Source organism: Neopsephotus bourkii, unplaced genomic scaffold, assembly GCF_033783945.1.
Source record: "Neopsephotus bourkii isolate Nb327-2 ecotype Australia unplaced genomic scaffold, CSIRO-AGI_Nbou_v1 NB_1350, whole genome shotgun sequence".
Lineage (NCBI taxonomy): Eukaryota > Metazoa > Chordata > Aves > Psittaciformes > Psittacidae > Neopsephotus > Neopsephotus bourkii.
Genome location: NW_026901829.1, coordinates 1,197,501 through 1,217,480, shown reverse-complemented (window position 1 = coordinate 1,217,480; position 19,980 = coordinate 1,197,501). Strand labels below are relative to the sequence as shown.

The following is a 19,980-nucleotide window of genomic DNA, read 5'->3' as shown; positions in this document are numbered from 1 at the left end:
GCTAACAAAAGCAGTAAGTAAGAAATGCACACATTTTGTAAACATGTATTCCCCATGTTAAACACAACACAAAAGAAAACCGAACTATTTCCAGCCTCTCATAGCCTGTGGTGTCTGTTTGTTCTGCGGTTACTTCCACGTGACGTGAGCGGGAACCCGGGGAACACCACTGCAAAGGCCACGCCCCTTAGTCTTAGCCACGCCCTCTCGACCTGCGCTCCCCAATGGCAGCGCGCCTTTCTCTTCACGCGCTTTCCGTCGCGTTCCAAAGCGTGACCTGCGCGGAGTGGGAGTGCAGCAGCGAGGAGGGTGGGGGGGGGGGGGGGCTGAGGGGGGGTCTGGCCGGGCGGGGATTAGTGACTTCACAGCGCAGGGGCGGTCGGGTCCGCCGCTCCCTTGCCTCGCTCTGATTGGTTGATTTGGTTTTGGCGGTCGTGGCTGGCAATGGAGGCTGTGCCGTGCGCGGAGCATGGTAAGGGGCAGCGTGTGTCCTCCGTATGGCTGGCGCGGGCGCGGGTGCGGGCGCGGGCGCGGGCGCGGGCGCGGGCGCGGGCGCGGGCGCGGGCGCTGACCGGCTCTCCTCCGCCCTGCAGGGTCCCTCTGCTTCCTGAAGACGAGCGTTCGCGATGGCCCCAACAAGGGGAAGAGCTTCTACGTGTGCGGTGTGCAGGGCCCCGCGGCCTGCGGCTTCGTCCTCCCGGCGCCGTAAGTGCAGGGTGGCGGGGCGGGAGGTCTGTTCCCTGTTGTGCTGCTGAGGGGCGGTGCGACGGGGCGGGACACACACGGCGGCACACTGGCTCTGAGGGAAGTTCAGTGCTGTGTCAGTAGTTGTCGAATCACAGAATGGTTTGTGTTGGAAAGGGCCCTAAAGCACATCTGCTTCCAACCCCCTGCCGTGGGCAGGGCCACCTCACACTAGACCAGGGTGCTCAAGGCCCCTCCAGTATGGCCTTGAACACTGCCAGGGAATGGGGTAGCAACAGCTCTAGGCAACCTGTGCCAGCACCTCACTGCCCTCATAATGAAGAATTTCTTCCTAACATTGCAAACTTACTGTCTTAGTTATGTAGTCTTTGAGAAGGCTTTCCAAGTATTTTGTCCCTATTAACTGTTTTTGCTGCTGCTGTTCACTGTGCCTCTTGTCCTTATTCTTCCTCCTTTCTTTTTCCTCTTTTCAGTATTCCTCCTTCTCAGTGCTTGATCCATGAGGGCTGTGTGGTGGAGCTGCAGGTCCTGGTTCAGGTTCAGAACACGGATGAACACCAGTAAGTTTCTCCGAGTGGAAACAAGGGTTTGCACATCTGGACTTGTTTGATGGGGCTGACTTGCAGTTTCCTTATAAAATTGAAAAGGCTCATCCAGCCTTGAGGCTTTCGCTTATCATGTTTCAAAATGTTTGCTATTTTTTTAGCAACTATATTCAGAGGTATAAGTGATCAGATATGTTTGTTTTTAACAGAATTGAACATGTCTATGTGGTTGCCTTCATCCAAGATTCACGATAATTACATCAAATTCACCAATTTTAATTCTAATAAAGTTCTTGCATTTAACTGGCAGTCCTGTTCCAAAGTATTTCTGTTTGTGAGGTGCTTTAAGATGAGGTGTCCTGGGTAGTGTAACTAAAAGAACAGTTGTTTCATTAACACCTTGAAATCATAGGGCACTTCTGAGGCTATGAGCATAGACAGTATTTTTGCCTGAGCTGTTGGGGTTTTCTTATTGCTGAAATTAAAAACCAAACAACCCAAACCCCTAAAAATTCTTAGAGTCCCAAGCCAGAGAACAATGCTTCTGTAAAAAGCCTTTTGGCAAGTGTTCATGGCCTTTTGCTATAGAGAAGTCTGGATGTGAAGTGCACATCAAGAGGATTTGTCTGGGATGGTTTTGGTGCAAAGTACTTTTTAAAAAAACACAGTTCTTTACTGGCTCCTGCCAGTTCAAATCTTGTTTTATTCTTTAGCAGGTTATTTTACCGATGCCTTAAAAGTAAGTTGAATGGGAAGAAGTGGTGTGGAAGCATCCCATGGAAGGTATGAATGTTTCATTTGTATTATAGTATCAGCTTATTCTAGCGTGACTTTTCATTCTGTATACTGTAATCACCTCTGAGACTACATAGAGGAAGAGATTGTTTTTTCTAGCTGAAAAGTGCATCACCTGCTGTCCTCTAGATGAGACTTACTCTTACTCCTCAACTGTGTGAAGTGTTCTCCAGTCTTAACCCCTTCGGGTTTGATCTTCGGCTTAACCCCTTCGGCTTAACCCCTTCGGCTGTCCTCTTTTCTTGAGGATGATGCTGTTGGGACTTTGTCCTACAAAACACAGAATGGCAGAGAAATCGGTTCTACAAAACATGGAAATGGCAAATAAAGCAGAAAACTAGTATTTTTGTTTTGTTTTGTTTTCCTTGTAAAATGTTTATTCTGATCCTGTTAACATGATAGGAAGGAAGATATTTGTAGAGAATAAAGTTTTGCTTGAGATGATCAGGTTGTGTGTATACTTAGCAGGATTTAATAATTTGCATGTTAGTATTTACTTGTATATATTGCAGGATCCAAAAGCTACCAAAGTGTCAAAAGCCTTACAATCCCACCCCAGCACAGCACCTCTCTTGAATCCCAGTGAGCACAGAAATCCCTTCAAAGTGATATACAAGAATTGTGAACCATCATCTTGCAAACAAATGAAGCAAGGAAACAGAGAGGAAAGTAAAGCGAATGGAGGAAAAGAGGAGAAAGAGAGCGTGCTGGTGCCACATAAAGAAAAGAAATCAACCTCTGATTTCTCCATAGAGAAAGAACCTTTAGAAGGGCTGAAAACTGAGAAGAAGCAGGCCAAGGGAAACGGGAGTGATCCAGAACTTAAGGAGAGCACAGTGTCTGAACCTAAACTTGATCTTTCTGAGACCTTGAAAGGGAAAAACACGCTTTTGGAGGAAGAGAAATATGATGGTAGTGGCAGGGAATCCAAGAAATCTTCAGTGTGTGTGGAGAAAGAGCCAGGTGGGAGATCAAAGCCTCTTCCACCAAGTCTTGGAAAGCAGAGCACTACCACCAAACCTCCAGAGGAGGAGCAGCTTCAAGAGCAAAGCTTAAAAAGCTGTGGGGATAAAGAAACCAGAGAGAAAGAATACGTTAGTTGGAAGAAAGGAGAAATGAAACTGATGTCTGCAGGTGTGATTTCTCCAGCAGTGCCGCAACTGGCATTGCAACATACTGCCCTCAAGGCAGGAGCAGAGGCAGTGCTGCCCAAGACACAAATCAGGCCAGGGCTGGGACAGCCTGCTAATGAAGTCTCTGGTAGTGACAGTGATGATGTAGAATTTGTTTGTTCCTCATTAGGTAAAAGTAAACCTGAAAAATCAGTTGAGGGTTGGCAGTCCAGAGAGGTTCCTTCAGGAAAATCAGGAAAGAGTATACAAGGGACATCTTTGCCCGGAGCTGCAGCATCACGTCATTTGGAAGGACCTCAGGACCCTAAAGCTCTTCACAACCATCTTGTAGTCCAGCTGAAGCAGAAGAAGGTAATTTGTTGCACCTGTTGTTTTGACCTGATAGTTCTCTGTTGGCAGAAAGCACACTCTGCTTTTGGATTCTTCTGTGTTTTGCAGAGTACGTTGGCTACAGTGAACATTCAGCTGCTGCCAGATAAAGGGGAACGGTTACTAAAGCAAGTGCAGGATTTGGAAGCTGCACTTCGTACTCTTAATGTTTCGACAGCAGGTACTACTGGAAATTAGAGCTAAATTTATGGAGGGGGGGGTTTCCCAGAACTTTGCAAAACTGTTTGTCTTAATACAGTTGTTATTATTGAGGAAATATAGCATAAACTTATATATGGCATGTGTCTATATAAAGTTTGTATGTTGAGATTCACTGAAGGTGAAAAGTGTTAGTTGCAAAACATGTGTCTGGGAGTGGATGAATGGAACAACTTAGGCCTTTCCCCTGAAGCGTGATGGCTTCCTAGAAAAGTTTCCTTCCATAGTTAAGACCCAGGGCTAGTTTTTGTTCTAGCTTTGGCTACATGATTGTGGCAGATGTCCCTGTGAGAACTTGCCAGTGAAGTGTTAACTTCCTCTTTGTTGCAGAGTGAAACAGTGCTGGTTATGCGTGGCTGTGTCTGAATGTTTCAGATACAAGATAGCAGCTTCCAATATGCCATTCCTGTAAAGCGATTTCCCAATTCTATTAACTAGTATTAATCATCTGTGGACTAAAGGCATTTTGACCTGTATGATCACCTCAGCAAGACAGTTACTTTGTGATCATAATATCAATTGTGTTGATGAAAAGATACTTTGATAATTCTGGAAACTGAAGATCTCTAGCACAGAAGCAGTAACTTGAGGGCCACCACACAGCAAGCAGTCCCAATGCCTTGTACTGTATCTTTGTTTAAGCAAGACAGACTTTTCCAGGAAGGAGATAAAAGCTCATGAGTTCTTGGTCCGTTTATTCTTCTTGGATATTTTGAAAGGGTTTTTTAACCAAAATGTTGTTGAAAAATTCCTTTTAAAAACATCTAAGCCCTGTGGGAACAGTATACAGAATTGACCTGTGTTTCCGCTAACCTGTTCACACTGTTGGTATAAATCACGCATTCAGGCTTGAGCAGAACTGCATTGCCTGGCATGTAGAAGCAGGCTAACAGTAGATAGGGCCTGGTAGTAGTTGCAATGGCTCAAGTGATATGGTAACCTGCTACCCTGGTAAATCCATGGGACCTCTTAATAATACTTTGCAAGCAGATTACTGGGGGGGGGGGGGGGAAGGCAGTTCTCTGAGCTGTAACAGAAGGCTCTGAAGTCCATTGTGCAACCTTGCCAACCTGCGATTCCTCTCTTCTGAAGGGGAGAAAAGCACAAGCAGCACCTGCTGTGAGGAATCTTTGCCTAACCCATTTGGCAGGCCAGGTGGTACAAAGTTGGTAACAGCCCTACTGCTCCAGGATCCTACAGCAAGGACCCCTTCAGGCTCACACAGTCACCCGTCTGCTGCTGCTGCTTTGGGTTCCAGTGAATATTACGGCCACAGTTTTGGAAGTAAGTACAGAAAGACTTTTTGATTAAAGAAAACACTGGCGAGATCTATTTCTAAAATAACCTGCAACTTGTGGATATGTGTGAGAGTACTAAACCTTTTCTGTTACTGTGAGCTGCGTACTGCCCAAGCCATCTGTAGCCACAGAGATCAGTCTTGGAGATGAAAGATCTGTTTGGGAAGTTACCTGTGTAAACACATCTCATGTGTAATACTGTATCTTTACAGTGAACTCTGGTATGCAAAATCTATGTGGAGGAATAATGACAAAAGACCGAATCAGGACTGTACATGGTGCCATAAGTGAAGCTGTTAATCATCTTCACAAATCTTTAGAATCTTGTCCAGAAGATCATACAGTAGCTGAAGATCCCTCTGGGTTGAAGGTAAGTTGGCATGGATGGAGGACGTTATGCTGATGAATGAGGTGCAACATCTGAGTGGTATCGTAGAGCATCCTGCCCTGTTGCACTTTAAAGCACTTTGCAGTTTTCATCCTGCTGGCAGGAGATGCTTTAATTACTTTCCATCCATGAGAATTGCACTGATGTTCTACCCTCTTGCTATGGTTTTCTTCAGAATATTTAATGCTTGAATAGAGTAGTTGTGCTTCAGACAAAACAACCAACTCACAACCATTTGTACTTGACTGGAAGAACAGAGGCAGGCCTCTAATGAGGAACACACTTGAGAACCTTCTTGTTATTCTTTTCTCCAGTTAGGTCTCTCAGTGAGCTATAAAAAGTCTTTTAAAAAGTGTTGCAGATGATTGAGTTTATGCAGCCTAACAGATTCCAGAGTTAGTCTGTTCTGATCTTTGAAAAAGCAGGTTTTTATCAGTTGGTGCAGAACCCATAGTTTGAGGTTATGTGCAAGGTATTGGAAGGCACATAACTCTTCAAGATGGTGTGTGATGTATGTGTGTTGTGTCATTGTCAGATCCTCTTGAGGCCTTTCTAGTTCTGGGGAAGGCCATTTAATGTCTCACGATGATAGTATGCAGTCCTTCCTGCTTTGTTTTAAAAGTCAGTGTAGGTCTTGGACTTGGTGAGAAAGAAGTGTTCTTGATCCCTCTCCTTGACAGTGATGCCTGTTGTGAGCAAGGTAGGCTTGCATGGATCTTCCACCTGAATGAGCTACCTTTACATGCTCTCAGAGCACTGTGAGGCACGAGGTTGGTTTGCATATAAAGTAGTAGCAAGGCTGACCTGTAGTACTGCTGACCATAGCAGTAGGTCAGCATACATGTCTTACCCAAGATAAGCAACTCCTGAGATATGCCTGTCCATGTGGGAGAAGAATATGTAGGCAAACTCCATTTAGTAAGACTGTAGTAGTACAGTTCAGCTGGATAATTTGGTACAGGACGCAGAAGGGTCTGAACTCTGCAAGGTGTTTTCTTCAATTCCTCTGTCTTGCCTTCTCAGGTTCCACTGCTTCTGCACCAAAAACAGGCGCTTGCATGGCTACTCTGGAGAGAAAGTAAGAGGCCATGTGGAGGAATTCTGGGTAAGCACCTGAACAGGAAAGTGGATTTTGGAGGCAGATTTCTAGCAAAACCAGTTTGACATATAACTTAACTTGGAGACCAATAACTAGTTATTTTGCAAATATGTCGAAAGAGCGTGTTTTAAGGTGCCCTTTGATTACTGCTATTAATCCATTCCAAAATGATATCCTGTATATGTTGTATGTATATTTTTATTTCCTGAGTTCCAGTATGTTGCAGTATTTACCTCATTGTAGATCTGAACTAGGGGGACTCATTTTTGCAGATCATCACAATTTCTCTGTGTCTTTTTCTAGCGGATGACATGGGCCTGGGGAAGACTCTAACAATGATTGCTCTCATTCTGGCCCAGAAGCAGCTGAAGACAGAGAAAAGAGAGAAGTTAGAAATACGGCTATCCAAAAATGGTACAGAATTTTTTCCACCATATAGTACACACCTTAGGTATTTCAAATGATACTGAATCATGAAGTATTATAGGTTAATGATTACCTGTGCTCAGTTCACTTCTGTAGGAAAATTCCATGGAGCTTCATGTTTACTGCACTCTCTTGAAAGGCCTTTCTCTTGATCAGTCATTTGTTCTTCCATTGGATATGTAGGATTTCCCAGCTTATTAACATCCCAAACAATATAAAGCATTTTTTAATTGATCGGTTTCCTGAACCATAGTTTTTTCAGCATATGCATATTTTTTGTGGGGACTTAAATTAGTTACTGCTCACTTCCCTGTGACTAATTCCACCCATTCGCCAGTCCCCCAATAATATTATTTTTGTCTTGTCTGTAGAGATAAGGGATGTGAGAGTTTGTAAAGAGTACTGTTTCTGTGTTCACAACCTGTTAGTGTCTCCATCCTCCTGGAACTGGTTGGACTTCTTTTTTCCTATCTTGCCAAGTTTACTTGCTGTGCTTGGTTTTCCTGTATGGCTCAAACCAGTAACATCTCAGTCTTCTAGATCAGGAAGGAAGACTATTTGGTACTATATTCTCAGGAGAGATCAGGGTTAGTTCCTGAATTCTAACCTTTCAGCTTATCCAAAGGAGGTGCACAGATACATAGCATAACTCTGATTGGACCACAAGTGATGCATTAGTGTTTTAAGTAGAGTTTTTTCCACCCGGAACCAACAGTTCCCAAGAATGAACTGTAGAGATGTCTGTTACACAGACTGCGGTTACACGAAAAGTGGACCAATCTTCCTAATTGTTGTAGTCTAATGTGAAGACATTGAAACTTGTCTGCAATATTTCCCTGCAGATTCCACTGTTATCCCTTCCTGCAGCACTTTAATAATTTGTCCTTCATCCTTGATCCATCACTGGAAGAAAGAGATTGACAAGCGTGTGGGCTTTGGCAAGCTGAGAGTCTATTTGTACCATGGGCCGAGCAGAGATAAACATGCTGAGGTGTAAGTGCTAAACCGTAAATATGACCAAGAAGAATAAAATGCTACTTTAGCAAGAGATTGTCTAGATTTAAGTTGGAATTTGGTGGCTGTAGAATGATGAAAGAATCTGATGTAGAGGATCCACAAGGTCAGGCTGATGTCTGCTGTCAAGGTGTATATAGCAAAACCATTATGGCGTGTACCCATTCTGAGTTTTTCTGGTGCAGGCTATTGCTGTTCCTGATAAGAAAGAGAGAGAGGAATATAAAAAGTGTGCATTCTCTAGAACATCTCTTGCTTGCAGAGATTTTCTGTGGCAGTTTCTTCCACACTTGTGCTTTATGGGTGCACTTTTTTTATTATCAGTTTAATGTATAAATCAGAAAATTCTCTTTACCACTTTAGGCCATGCTGAGCAGTATTTCTAGGTGCCAGATGCTAAGTGGCTTCTTTTCCTGTGGTGTGCATTCTGTGCCACTGGCTTTTACTGTCTTCTTGAGCTTGATGTGCCTTCCTCTGGTATGCATAAAATGGGGACAATGTGTCCTTTCTGTTGACTGCCATGAAACTCAGTTTTCTGTGGAACTCTACATTTCAGCTGTTGTAGAACTGGGTTGTTCTTAAACCTTCAGTATGCATTTTTGTCTGTCTTGTAAAATGAATTCCTCATTTGTTCTTGCTACTTATTACTACTTTCCCTTTATGCAGGCTCTCTGGATATGATGTCGTTATCACAACCTATAGCCTTCTCTCTAAAGAGGTCCCCACGAGCAAAGAAGAGGGGGAGGTCCCTGCAGAGGACCATGATGTGACAGTGAGAAGCCATACTGCTGATAAGAGGATTGCCTTAATGTTTTGTTCTGAAGTGTTGCATACCATTGTTTCAAGTAGCACCTTATGTATGCTACAATGAGCAGGCTGATTTTCGTTTTTTTTCCATGAGTCCCCTGTTGAGTTTGCACAATAAAAATTAAGTGGTGAGAGGTAGTGCTATGAAGGGCAGAAAGACAGTGGGAAAATATATTAACAATAAACCTGTTGTGTAGTAACATATGCTGTATTGAATATAGTTGAAATGACTTAAAAGTCATTTTAGGAGTTTCACCTTGAGGTGAGGCTGAAGGAACTCTAGACCCATGTTCTGTGTTCTTTGCTGCTTGAAGCACTAACATCACTTTAAACTACCAGAAACCTGCCGCACTCAGGCTCTGGGTTCAGTCTGAAATACCTCTTGGGAAGAAAGAGGTGATACAATATTAAACCCAAGAAAACCAGCAAAAGAGCAAAAATTGTTATCAAGAGCAGGCAAACATGTTATATTCTTCAGTTTATAAACATTCATGGAAGCTTTGAAGAGATGATTTTTTTGAAGGCATATCTTTCATGGCAGTAAGAGCTCAAGATTATTGCTGCCTAACATCAGGAAAAGGCTTCTTGCTGGAAAAATAGGTTTGTTTGTGACTGCTTAGAGAGCCCAGCAAGGTTATTGCTCTGGGTTATAAATAGTCTGCTTTTTGTTTCAGAGTGGGTCATCTCCCTGTTCCCCTCTGCTCAGGATAGCTTGGGCTCGAATTATATTGGATGAAGCTCACAATATTAAAAACCCAAAGATTCAAACTTCTATAGCTGTCTGCAAACTGAGAGCCAGTGCCAGATGGGCTGTCACTGGGACGCCAGTACAGAACAACTTACTGGACATGTACTCTCTCCTGAGGTGAGCTGGCTGCACGTGATCGCATGGACAGGGCTCCAATTCCAGTAGTTCTTTGCTGATAAAGTGCTGAAATTGTTTTAAGTTTGAGAGCTTTCTAAGATGTGGGGTAGTGAGACTAGTTATATTAACAGAAATTTTGTGCAAAAAACTTTATTCCTACCAGGCAGTGGGAGTGGGCGGGGGAAGAAGAGGGTGGGAGTGAGCAAGCAACTGCATGGTTCCGAGTTACTGGCTGGGCTTAAACCACAACATAACACACACTTCATTTGGTGATGATGTTTGAGACATAATGAGTGAAGAAGTGACGGGTACATAACTGGAAAAATGCTTTCACAGTGTTAGTGATGGTAAGACTTCTGAACAAGCAAGGTGTCAATGCCATTACAGCAGAAGTGTTATTTGCTGCTTCTAGCAGTTACAACATTTGGAAATGGTTTGTTTGGGATAGCAAGGAATTTTGTTGTGCTTGCTCAAGAGTAGCTGAAGAACTCTTCTCTTCCTGTCTACTTCCTTCCTGTCGTAGGTTTCTACGTTGCTCTCCTTTTGATGAATACAAAGTGTGGAAGTACCAGGTGGATAACAACACAAAGAAGGGAGGAGAGAGGCTAAGCCTCTTAGCCAGGAGCCTCTTATTACGGAGGACTAAGGATCAGTTGGATTCAGCTGGCAAGCCCTTGGTAAAAACTTCACCCTCTACAACTAGACAACAATTCCATTGTTTTCCTTGCAGCAGCCAGTTAGTTATTACATGCATAAATTTGTTAATGGGTGGGTTTTCCTGTCCTACTGTGGTTTCACAGGAGTGCATGCCTGTGGAGTGCTGAGATCGCTTAATCCAGAAAGCAGGAATACACAGAATAATTTTAGTTATAAAATTATATAAATATGTATAAATACATAGAAAAACCTTTTAGTTATAAATCACATGCAGACAATAATATGTCAAGTAATTGCAGCAAGTAGATGTCCACTTAGTGGAAAGTTAGCCTAGGTCTCTGAGCTAGCCTAGATCTCTAAGAATTAAAGCCTGCTGCATGTCAAATGGATCTGGTTTGTGCCAGGGTGTTGGCTTTCTGCATTACTCTTTACAAATAGTCTGTTACACTAGTGACCTAATACTCATTCTATCTGTAAGCCTTTGAATGGTGTAGTTTGGTGGACTGTCTGATTCTGACCAGGGAACTATTTTTACAGTGCAATAAGTGAATTCGTCTCTGGTAGTTATGTGGCAGTTCATACTTAGTTGCTTATGCCTTTTGTTATCAGATGATTTGGAATAAAGATTTTTGTCTTGAGTATTAATTAGGCTACTTGGAATTCTGTGAGTATCTATGTTGTGTCATAGTTGAATTAATGCAAATACCTTTAATGAACAAACCTGTAATGAGACACACGATACTGTGTTAAATTGTGGAATTGTGTTTGTGATGCTTCGTCATATTTCTGCACTATATACATATGACCCTGTGTATTTTTACCTCAGGTATCTCTGCCCCAGCGTAGCACACAGTTGCATCAGTTAAAACTTTCAGCAGAGGAGCAGTCTGTGTACAATGTGCTCTTTGCAAGATCCAGGTATGAATATGGGTAGAGATATGGTACTTTGTAGTTTTGTTTCTTCTGGTATGAGAAAATTTGAAAGAGAAATCTACTTTAGATGAGCTTTAGGACAAGTTCCTGGTTTGTTTGGGTTTTTGGATTAGTTTTTTTTTCCCTTTCTGACTATCTGTCAAGCATGCTTGAAAATACGTCACTTGTTCTGGTAAGAGTTGAAATCGATTTATTTATTTTCTCCGATATGCTCGTGCCTTGTATGAGCTTTGCAGTCTAGCCTTGAAATTGCAACAGTAATTATTAAATGATGATGTGCCAGTAGTTGTGAAGGAGAGAATTTATCTTCTTTGCCCTGTGATATGTATGCAATTGGAAATTATGCTGGCCTTCCTAGATGGCTGTAATGCAAGCCATTGTCACTCCGTGTTTTCCTCGTGTCTCTCTCAACAGTATTGCTGTAAAAAGTCTTCCTTGCTTTTAAATACACATTTAAAGATGTCCCTTTGTTATGAAGAAAGTTACCCATTGAGCCCTTGCTCCTGTTATATTTAAGGTATTCCAGTAAGCAGACTTGCTTCCTCTTGCAGTTTCCAAGTGGATGTTGGTTTTGGTTGCATTCAACTTAAACAAAACTGGGGAGGAGGCTGTGTGTTTGTGTGTGATAACTTTGTGACTAAATGATTAATGCAACCTTTCTTACCTTAATGTGCCATCAGCTTGCTTGTTCAGGTCCCTCTTGCCTTTTTTCCTGCAGTAAATTGTACAGTCTTTGCCTGTTTTTTCAGGTCAACACTACAATCCTACGTAAAGAGACAAGAGCAGAAAAATGAAGGCAGAGAGTATGCTGGTGGTAACCCATTTGAGAAAGGTTTGAGCCCACCATCCTCTGAAAACATTTGCAGAAGTGACCCTTAAGTGCGCAATTAAGGAGGGAGAATGGAACTGACCCTGTGGGGTCAGGACTTTAGAAATTCTTTAAAATATGCTCCCCTGATGTTACAAAGAATCCTACTATAGTATTCCAAAAGTCTGTTCCCACTGTTGTGGCTCTTGGCAAATCTTAATCTCCCTGGGTCTAAAATTCCCCATTGAAATAAAGGTCTAATTGCTCAAAGAAGAGATGTATAAGGTATGTGGCACTCTGATTTGTGTTGTGGGTTTTGTCTGGTTGGTTTGTTCTGGTTTCTTTGGTTTTTTGTGGGATTTGGTGGGCTCCTAGTTAAATTGGGTATTTGCTTGCCTGTTGGTTCTCTTATTGATGGAGCCCTTGCTGGAGGTGGCTGGGCAGTGCTTGGAAATGCCTCCAAGAGCTCTTAATGTTTTGTCTTCCTTCTTTGGCAGTTGCACAAGAGTTTGGGCTCAGTCAAAAGGAATTTCTAGCAGATTCCCAAAGTGCCTCCCAGGTATCAAGTACTGTCCACATCTTGTCCATGCTGTTGAGGCTCCGTCAGTGCTGCTGCCATCTGTCCTTACTGAAAGTGGTAATTAGATTGTATTTTAGTGGTGTGTGGTTCTTTTGTGGACATTTTCTTTTTTTAAGTGTTCGTGTAAGTTAACAGACTTTGTAACACCCTTACTTAATCTCAAAAGCTAGGGGTGGATGAACTGAGCCATTTCTAGGACTGTGTTTTACAACCCAAGAGGTTTTTAGATGGTCATACTTCCTACATTGTTCCCCAGCATTGTTCCTACATGAGTTCCCTAACCTACTCTTCAAAAGTGTGTAAGTCCACAATCGTAACCTGTTTCAAAGGCTTGTGTGTTGGAAATTTCTGTAAGTGCCTTGACTGAAGTTGCCTTGCATGAAGGGGATCAATCTTTCAGAAATTCTTGCTATGTTATATAAAAAAGCTGTAAAATAAGTCCAGATACTGAGGGAACAGGCAGGTACTATTTTTTGACGTCTTTAATCCTGCAATAGTTAAATGCTGTGGAAGGAGAAATCTGGGGCAGAATAAAGGGCCAAAGAGACTGTTGGTCTGTCTTCATATCATCCTGTCTTTATGATAACTTTCTTCAAGCGTACTCTCCTCAGCAGACATCATGCAGGCTGTGGACTGGTACTGGATTTGATCTCAGCCTTGACTGTAATTCCTTATAACTATATTGCTTTCTTTCCCCCAGGCTCTGGACCAAGCTAACTTGAACAGTGAAGGCCTTTCTCTCTCCATTGAGGAACAGCTTAGTGCTTTGACCCTGTCTGAGCTCCAGACTCCTGATTCCAAGTCAACAGTTTATCTCAGTGGCACAGCTTTTCATACAGATATCTTTGAAATCACCAGGGAGAGCACCAAGGTATCTTGGCTGTGGCTTTCCTACCTTCCTTGAGAAGCTTGGATTTCAGCACTTTGCCTTTTAAATTGTTAATGAATAGTCACACCTTTGTAATTACAAATCAGGCTGAAGTAAGGTGAGTAGATTGATAGTCTGCTGAGCCCCTTCTGGGAAGACTCCAGCTTATCAGGTGTTGCTGGGTACTTCTAATGAAGCTGTGAGAATCTGGCAGTGCTGAAAAAGTGTCAGTGAAAATCTTGAGCACTGGATTCACACAATTTTAGAAAAGCATCCATGTGAGAGCACAATTCTTGTGAAGACCTAGAGAAAAATGGGACAGCAGCAAGTGGAGAGGTGGCAATAATGTTGCCTCTCACAGGAAGGTTGGGATCTGTAAAACATGCTTATATGATTTGATTTCTTAAGCCTGTTTGCAATGGTAGGAGTGTTCTTACTAGTAGCTATTAAAATATGTTGGAAGTCTGAGCACAGAAGAAATGCCAGTTAAAAAGTTATTTTGATCACTTCCTATTTTAATGCAGAGTAGCCAAGCATGAGCTGGGTTATGACAGCAAACAGACCAACTTTTTTTCCTGCAGATAGCTCACCTCTTGGCTGAACTGAAAACTATTCACTCCAAGTCTCAGAAGAGGTTAGTAAGCATGTAGTTTTCTTTAGTCACAGTGACTGAGAGAAGCATGTCTCTTGACAGTAGCAGAAATAGTTTAAATTAATTGAATACGAAACTCCTGGTATGGTAAAATGGTGGCAGTAGCTGAAAGAAGATTTTGAGGGGAGGAAAAAAAAAATTAAGACAGTAGAGGGTAATTTAAGATGTAGGGAAGTGTAAATGTAAATGAACGTGTGAGGAATGTCAGGCCTTGAGGCCCAGGAGGACTATTCTCCAGAACCAAAATTGGGAATAATTTGTGTTGAAAAATAATTGCCCTCACCTCTCCAACCCACCCATGACCCAGAAAAAGTGGGGGAATAAAGTGGTTAAAACTGAACCTGTTTAAAATAAAGGAATGCATTGATAGAGGACTTAAGCGTTTCTGAAGTCCTTCAGCTCTCGTGCAAGTTCTGTCTCTTTGCTCCACACCAGATTGCAGTGTTACAGGTTTTTCTGCTTGTTTTTGTTAAACTATGTAGAAGGATGCACTTACAGGTGTGTGGCCGTGTTATTCTGGGGGTGAATTTAAAGGGGAAGTCCTGTTCTTGGGCAACTCCAGAGTTGTACCATATGTAGAAAGCTTTTTTTCTAAAGTCGTCCAGAAGGCATGCCCACTGTAAGAATGGGAACACCAAGCTTATTTTTGTTCCCTACCAAGAAGCTCTTGAACAAATTACTGCTCTTTAATCCAGAGTGTGGGGAGTGAGAAACCCAGGGGACTCCAAGTTTGGTGTTGCTATTGATTCATTTTGCAGAAAAAGCTCAGAATTGTGATTGGTAGGTGGCAATGTAGAATCCAAAACCAGAAGTGAACGTTATAGACCTAATTTGTCTGAAGTTTATTGGGTGGGTGAACCTTCCACAGCAGGTTTTACCACTACACCTATAGGTGAATCTTTTTCTGAATGGGGAAGGGACTTGACTCCAGTTCACCATGTGAAGAGTGCATGAATCCTTTGTCTTGGGTGAGACACTGCAATAACCAAACTGTTACGGTACACACAAAACTTACTTCCTTTTCTCTCACTCCAGTGTTATTGTCTCTCAGTGGACAAGTATGTTGAAAGTTGTGGCTGTGCACCTCCAGCAACAAGGGCTGCAGTATGCAACAGTGGATGGCTCTGTCAAGCCTAAACAGAGAATGGATGTGGTAGAAGAGTTCAATAACAATCCCAAAGGGCCTCAGGTATGAAACCAGGGTAGAGAAATAGTTACTAGCACTGCTATGAGCAGCTGTGATAGCTGACTTTATAATTCCATTTACTGGAATCTACTTTCATTTGGACCTCTTAACACATGACTAAACACATCTCAATCCAAATTAATTGTTCCTATTTAATCATTGTGTTAATCACTTCATTTGGACATTGATGTTCCTGTGATTGAGGCAGGACAAGCTGTCTCCTCGGAGGATGGATCTGTGACTGAAAGGGAAGAATGTGGTGCTTTAGCTTGTTTTCTTTGCTTGAGTTCTTGAAGAAGCTGCTATCTGCAAAACAGATGTTTCTCCTTCTAGCTTTGAACTTAAAGGGAGATTTTTGCCAGCTATATGAATAGCTAAGCCCTTAAATAAGATCAGGGTTTTAAGGTACCATGACATAAAATTGAGGAATAAGTACATATATAGTAAGTGTCTCTGTCCTTAATTGAGTTCTTTTCCTGCTGTACAAGAAATCTTCTCTAAATTAACTATCTGCTATATTCCATTCATTCCCAGGCACTCATCTTTTTGTAAATAGTAAGTAGGTTATATGGAAACAAAGTGAAAGGAGTAGTAGGCTGTTTCAGCCTAGTTGCCTTGGTTTGAATAATCATTGTTAATTCAGGGTTGGTGCTGATTGGTCCCATTGTTGGCAACAGGCTGTCATCAGAGAGGCTGGTCACTTGAACAGGACATAGACAGTCTGAACTTTTCAGTCCTTTCTCTAGTCTATAAAAATGTATCAGGGTAATATATGTATGGAATGGTAGGCTGGCCTCTCCGAGCCATAATTTCCATGTCCAGATTTTTATGCTTCATCAAGTAATGTCTGTCAAGCTTCCTAATGCATAATAAATATACAAATGCAATATAAATATGACAAACAGACTGTTTGGATCAAATGTAGTATGTGGAGTATATGAAGCATTAGTTTTATGAAAACAGGCTTCTTAACTCTCATTTGGCCTTTGAAGGTAATGTTGGTCTCATTGCTGGCTGGAGGCGTTGGCTTGAACTTGACTGGAGGAAACCACCTCTTTCTTCTTGACATGCACTGGTAAAGAGAAATTAAAGTTCCATCTTGGAGGATACATGTAGGGCATTCTGCCTGTATCCTCACCATGCGTATTATGATGTCTGATACAACTGGGTTGGAAGCATTTAGCTGAGAGCGATTAGTTGTGGAAAAGTGTTTTTCTACAGCTTTCTTCCAAGACACTCTCATTTGTTAGTCCATTGCTTGCCAACATGAAATACAGTTCTTCAGGGGTAAAAAAAATAGGAGGGTAACAACAGTCTAAAGAATCAAGTATGCAGGCTGTATCAAAAGGGTACTGGGGACTTGGCAGTCCCTGGCTTAATTTCTTACAGTAATGAAAATGGTACAGAAATTCCCCAGGGAATTTCTCTTGAAACAAATGGATTGTGTTGAGCATAGTCAGTAATCAGGCATAACTAGTGTACTATGGGATTTTAAATGGCTATGGAAAGAGTGCATCAGAGCTCCTAATCAAGGTCAGAATCACCCTGTAACTGTCAAACAGAACTATTTCCTGTGTAAATAATCTTGAGTGAAGGCGTTTTGTGGAGTTTGCCTTCCTGCTTCACTCTCCTCTTTCCTCAACAGGTACTCAGCTTTCTCCAAGAGCTAACTATCGGCCAGAATATGGGGCTACATATAACAGTGGTCTGATGCATACAGCTGACTTAGTGTGGAATTATAGCATACTTCTACCAAGGGCAAAGGGAAATACAGTCAGGGTGAATATTGGCCATCAGACTACTAAACCTGAGGTAACACGGGAGCAGTTTTAGTTCTACAGAGGAAGAAAATAGGATGCTCTGGAGGCAGGCAAATGAAGCAATCATAGAGGCTTTGATATTTCAATTATTCCTGAACATAAGCCCTTAAGGTTTTTGGTGTTTATCTTGCAGGAATCCTGCTCTTGAGGACCAGGCTTGTGACCGCATTTACCGAGTGGGGCAGCAGAAGGATGTTGTTATACACAGGTCAGGATTTTCCTTAGTAGTAAATGGGGCTGTTGCTGCTCATGTACTGTTTGGCCTTAGCTGGTGAGACAGGGCCTTGGTTTGGAGCTTGCTTCTTTACTTAAAGCTAGGCATAAGGTCTGATGGGGATACTGAGAGAGACCACATGAAAATGTTTCTGTGTGGTACTAGCCTGCATGTTGGCTGTCCTGATAGCTAACCATAGTTTATTGTTTCCCAGCCTGTGATTTAGTGGGAATGTCTTGTTCGTTCCAGTGAAAAATTTGTACACAAAACCATTTCTCTCCTCTTACCAAGTGGAGATTTTGTCACTGTGCTCGCTTATCCTTGACCTTTCTAACATCACTAACATGAACATATAGAGCACGTCCAATTAGATGCTGTTTCTAAAAACTACCTTTGCCTCTTCACTTGTAAGTACCAAAAGGCTAGCTTAGTTATTGTAAATACACAGCAAATTAAAAGAAATTGGAATCTAAAATACTATTCTGTATACAATGCTTTTAGTGTAATTGGTGCCATCAGTTATCAGACAGTCATTACAGGTTTTTATCACAGAATTACTACTGCTTCAGATGGCTAAAGTTAAGGCCTAAAGTGCATCAGACTGTAATTTTAAATGCTGTACCATGTGGATGTGAGAACAGCTGTTTTCTGTACATGCGTATATTTTGGCAGTCAGACAGAATAGGCAGTGAATTTTTAAATAAGACAGGTCTTCGGAAACTTACTGGGGAAGTACTTATACATTGCTGACACCTTTTTCTTAGCAGTTGAGGTGATGTGGAGTTTGGGTTTTTTTAGGTTTGTCTGTGAAGGAACGGTAGAAGAAAAGATCATACAGCTTCAGAAGAAGAAGAAAGTTCTTGCCCAGCAGGTGCTGTCTGGCAAAGGCGAGACCTTCACTCAGCTCAGTCTGGCTGACCTCAAAATTATCTTCGGCATCTAATTATCCTTTACAATACGCAATGGAAATTTTACACCTACAAGCAATGGTGCAGACTTCAGCAAAGGACTTCTGGTTTAAATGGTAGTTATTTTATAAAAATAAATGACATATTTGTAACTGTAAAGAAAATAACTGGAAATAAAATAGTTACTAACTTTGTAACTGAAAGAGAAGTTACCAACTTCAGGAGTTTAATACTGAAATTAGGTTGTTGATAAGAAACTAGATGTTGTTTCCTGTATGGTCAGGAATAAGGTTCACTGGCCTTTTGAGAGAAAGAGAGATCTGTTTGCCGGTCAGTGGTTCCTGTTTGTATAACAGTGTCCCAGTGTAGGATGGTATGGCTGTTAGTCATTTACCTGCCTTGACATGATGTGCAAGTGAAGCTGTGGTATTACTGCTATTTATAGTACGGATACAGGAGTCAGGGAACACAAAAATTGTAATTAGCATTTTTCTATATGTTTACAATCATAAATTCAGCCATGGTGCAAGTGTTGAGTAGCTCTCAGAATCAAGCAAGGCTGTGCAACTTGAGCAATTTAAGATCTGCTTGGAGAACACAGCACATGCTGCTCATTTGCCTTGTGACTCGTTTTCTGGAAAACATCAGGACATTCTGTTGCTTCCACAAACAGGAAGCCATGGACTAATTTTCAGAAATTATTTTGGTTTGGACATTTACATGAGCAGAAGTTGGGTTGTAGTTTCTTCTCAGGAGTTCCCATGCACTCTGATCTGAGCTCTCGCTTTCCTTGGAGCTACTGCTCACCTAGTGTGTTTTCCTCTTTAAGGTATATTACTAAATACAGTTTAAATCCATCTTTTGTGCGCATTATCGCCTTGTTCTATGTGTCGTCATTTGGCTGAATGTAACTGCAGTCTCAATTACTCAGTTACAACAGCGTCACTGTTAGTAACCAAACAGTTATACTGGTAGCTGATACTGCCATGGGGATTAATTGCTTTTTCTATTTGTATGAAGTTCTCTCCTGGAAAGGGCTTCAGCCTTTCTTAGGAAACCCAAATAGCCAATGAGATAGGAAGTGATATTCAGCTTAGTTCAGAGAAATGCTCAAGGTCTAGTGTGTTCCTCCAGAAACCATCTTCTGAAATGGCAGATTAATGCAGCCGAGAGAAGTGAATGAAGAATATGTGGCTTTGGTATTCAAGGTCAAATTTTTAAAGTAATGGGGGGGGGGAGAAGTGGTTGGACTTTGGTTTGCATTATTATCTTCAGAACTGAGCAAAAATGCATCTCAAAATACTACTAAATAATGTTAGACCATGTGTCACCAGCTGTTTGCATCTCACTATGACACAAAAACGTTAAGGCCTCATTTCTTTATGGAACAGAAACTTCACTATAAATTTAATATGGGGAAGTTCATGGGGTTTTCTGTGATTTCTTTTTTTTTTTTTTTCTTTTCTGATTTGTCCTCCCTCCCAGAATCACAGAATGGGTTGGGTTGAAAAGTACCTTAAAGCTCATCCAGTTCCAAACTCCTGCCATGAATAGGGACACCTTTCACGAGACCAGGCTGCTCCAAGCCCTGTCCAGCCTGGCCTTGAACACTGCCAGGGATGGGGGAGCCACAGCTTCTCTGGGCACCTTGTGCCAACTAGGGCCACCCTCACAGTGAAGAATTTTTTCCT

At 42.0% G+C, this 19,980-nt stretch overlaps 1 protein-coding gene across 2 annotated transcripts; it reads left to right on the top strand.

The window, feature by feature from the left end:
• Positions 1-406: 406 nt before the first annotated feature.
• On the top strand, positions 407-18,497 carry TTF2 (transcription termination factor 2). Of its 2 annotated transcripts, XM_061366612.1 has the most exons (23): positions 407-472; positions 594-705; positions 1,179-1,265; positions 1,967-2,033; positions 2,558-3,529; positions 3,617-3,728; positions 4,859-5,050; positions 5,277-5,434; positions 6,476-6,557; positions 6,855-6,965; positions 7,820-7,970; positions 8,658-8,763; positions 9,473-9,663; positions 10,187-10,340; positions 11,147-11,238; positions 12,003-12,085; positions 12,559-12,698; positions 13,342-13,512; positions 14,091-14,143; positions 15,197-15,350; positions 16,340-16,422; positions 17,301-17,375; positions 18,180-18,497. In XM_061366612.1, exons 1-23 carry the CDS (start codon positions 445-447, stop codon positions 18,322-18,324), a joined length of 3,519 nt encoding a protein of 1,172 aa, XP_061222596.1. In that variant the 5' UTR covers positions 407-444; the 3' UTR covers positions 18,325-18,497. The 2 variants fall into 2 exon arrangements, 1 of the variants encoding a protein (XP_061222596.1); XR_009727410.1 differs by lacking the exons at positions 16,340-16,422; positions 17,301-17,375; positions 18,180-18,497 and having other exon boundaries at positions 13,342-13,627; positions 15,197-15,274.
• Positions 18,498-19,980: the final 1,483 nt, after the last annotated feature.

Coding starts and splice junctions, on each gene's coding strand:
- TTF2 (XM_061366612.1), top strand. CDS start 445: ATGGAGGCTGTGCCGTGCGCGGAGCATG. Junction 16,423..17,300: donor TTTCTTCTTGACATGCACTG/GTAAAGAGAAAT, acceptor TTTATCTTGCAG/GAATCCTGCTCTTGAGGACC. Junction 17,376..18,179: donor AAGGATGTTGTTATACACAG/GTCAGGATTTTC, acceptor GGGTTTTTTTAG/GTTTGTCTGTGAAGGAACGG.